The sequence below is a fragment of the Buceros rhinoceros genome, unplaced genomic scaffold (assembly GCF_000710305.1).
Source record: "Buceros rhinoceros silvestris isolate BGI_N320 unplaced genomic scaffold, ASM71030v1 scaffold27587, whole genome shotgun sequence".
NCBI classification, from domain to species: Eukaryota; Metazoa; Chordata; class Aves; order Bucerotiformes; family Bucerotidae; genus Buceros; species Buceros rhinoceros.
Window position 1 is genome coordinate 1 of NW_010423162.1, and position 2,400 is coordinate 2,400.

Genomic DNA, 2,400 nt, shown 5'->3' on the forward strand with positions numbered 1-2,400 from the left:
CCCCTCTGGGAGCCAGCACCAAAGCGGGGCACAGCGTACGGGGAGTGGGAGCAGAGGTGGGCTCATCCCTCTGTCATGGGACCATGGAATGGTTTGGGGTGGAAGGGACCATAAATAAACCTAGTTCCACCCCCCAACCACGGGCAGTGACACCATCCTCTACACCAGGTTGCTCAGAGCCCCTGGCCTTGAACACTGCCAGGGATGGGGCATCCACAGCCTCTCTGGGCAACCTCTGCCGGTGTCTCACCATCCTCACAGTGAAGAATTTCTTCCAAAAATCTAACTTAAATCTGCTCTCTTTCAGTTTAATAATGTTATCCTTGTCCCGTCACTATGCTGACTGATAGAGTGTCCCTCCCATCTTTCTTACAGGCCCTCTTGAAGTACTGGAAAGCCACTATAAGGTCTCCCTGGACCTTTCTCTTCTCCAGGCTCAACAACCCCAACTCTCTCAGCCTGTCCTCATAGGGGAGGTGCTCCAGCCCCCTGATCATCTCCATTGCCCTCCTCTGGACCCACTCCAACAGGGACTCATCTTTCTTATGCGTCCTCTCCCTCCAGGTGAAGGAGAACAACTACCGGGGCCACGGGGACAGTGTGGATCAGCTCTGCTGGCACCCCAGCAATCCTGACCTCTTTGTCACAGCATCTGGGGACAAAACCATCCGCATCTGGGATGTCCGCACCACGAAGTGCATCGCCACTGTCAACACCAAAGGTGAGTCCCTGCCTTCCTGGGAGGGCTGTAGGGTCCAGGCAGGACCTCAGCTGCGTGGGACCCATCTGCAGCGGCTCAGGGCTTCAGACCCTTCTTGTGTGTATTGCGGACTGCTGGCTGCTTTTATTTTTGTGTTTTATGTCGTGCACTTGCCTGTAAGGAGCAGCAGCAAACGCAACAGCTGATTTACTCTCCTGTCAGGACTGGAGAAACTACTGAAATATGATGCTGGCTGTTAAAATGTTCCGTGTTGTCTTAAGTCTGTGGGCTGCAAGGCTGGAGACTGGGGCATGGCATGTTTGCAGAGCACCACGGTGGAAGTAAAGAATTCACGGGCTGATTAACCCACATATCACCTCTGCCCTTGGACATCTCCAGTTTTGAGTTGTCAGTGCTGGAAGTGGCATTGTAAGGTAGCATAACCGTACCCCTGTTCTTCCTCACCCTCATTCCCAGGTATTGATCACTGGCCTCTGCTTTTTCCGGATCTGGAAGATCACTGGATTGTTGGTTGCTCTGGTCCATCTTGGTGGAATGGGAAGGGCAGTGATGTAGTTGTGTTGGCTTGGAGGGGCGGTGGTTTTCAGTTTGGTTTTCAGTAACTGTACATACTTTGCTGTACAGCTGCTGTGGAGGGTTTGCCCGTCTGCCTAACTTGTGGCTGTGGTGGATTGTTGGGTGAAAACGGGACCTGCTGCTTTTCTGTCCCTCCAGGGGAGAACATCAACATCTGCTGGAGCCCCGACGGACAGACCATTGCGGTGGGGAACAAGGACGACGTGGTCACTTTCATTGACGCCAAGACACATCGCTCTAAAGCTGAGGAACAGTTCAAGTTCGAGGTGAATGAGATCTCTTGGAACAACGATAACAACATGTTCTTCCTCACTAACGGGAACGGCTGTATCAACATCCTCAGGTAGGTGCTCGTGGCAGGGTAGCTGTCAGTCTGCGAATGCCTTTGCTGCTTTAGGGGAACCCGTGTCCCACACCCCAGCCATTCCCAGCCCTCTGGTGGGAATGAACCCACCTGGAGCTGAGGTTGCCCCGGTTTCTGGGCTTGGGTCTCTTAAGAGCGACCCCAGTGCTTTGTCTCATTCAAGGTTTCAAAGAGCATGGCCCTGCACCAGTGTGGTTTGCTTACAGCCCCAGTGTGCCTCGTGCCTGCCCTGCAGGCGAGCGTAGACGAGCCCCGCGCTTCTCTCACTGCTTCCTGCCCTCTCCCTTCCCCTCTGCAGCTACCCGGAGCTGAAACCCATTCAGTCCATCAACGCCCATCCTTCAAACTGCATCTGCATCAAGTTCGACCCCATGGGGAAGTACTTTGCTACGGGCAGTGCTGACGCGCTGGTCAGCCTCTGGGATGTGGATGAGCTGGTGTGCGTGAGGTGCTTCTCCAGGTAGGTGGTGCTGTCCCGGCGTCATCTGCCTCCCCTCCCTGGTGACCGTGCAGGAGGTGGCTCACGGTCTGCTCCGCTCTGTCGCTACAGGCTTGACTGGCCCGTGCGAACGCTGAGCTTTAGCCATGACGGGAAGATGCTGGCATCAGCGTCGGAAGATCACTTCATTGACATTGCAGAGGTGGAGACAGGTACCTGTGCTTTTGGGGAGCAGCAGGGAGGGGACGGGCTGGAGAAGTGCTGGGGGAGCTGGGAGGGCACTGGGAGTGCCGGTCTGCT

The 2,400-nt window shown here is 55.2% G+C and overlaps 1 protein-coding gene across 1 annotated transcript in view; it reads left to right on the forward strand.

The window, feature by feature from the left end:
* Positions 1 to 564: 564 nt before the first annotated feature.
* Positions 565 to 2,400, forward strand: part of THOC3 (THO complex 3) — a gene marked incomplete at its 5' end in the record, with an annotated part of 2,341 nt that continues 505 nt past the window's right edge. Inside the window, 4 exons of the mRNA XM_010140350.1 lie at positions 565 to 721; positions 1,436 to 1,640; positions 1,960 to 2,121; positions 2,212 to 2,312. Of these exons, the coding sequence (XP_010138652.1) occupies positions 565 to 721; positions 1,436 to 1,640; positions 1,960 to 2,121; positions 2,212 to 2,312 (625 nt within the window). The remainder of the gene's footprint in view (positions 722 to 1,435; positions 1,641 to 1,959; positions 2,122 to 2,211; positions 2,313 to 2,400) is intronic.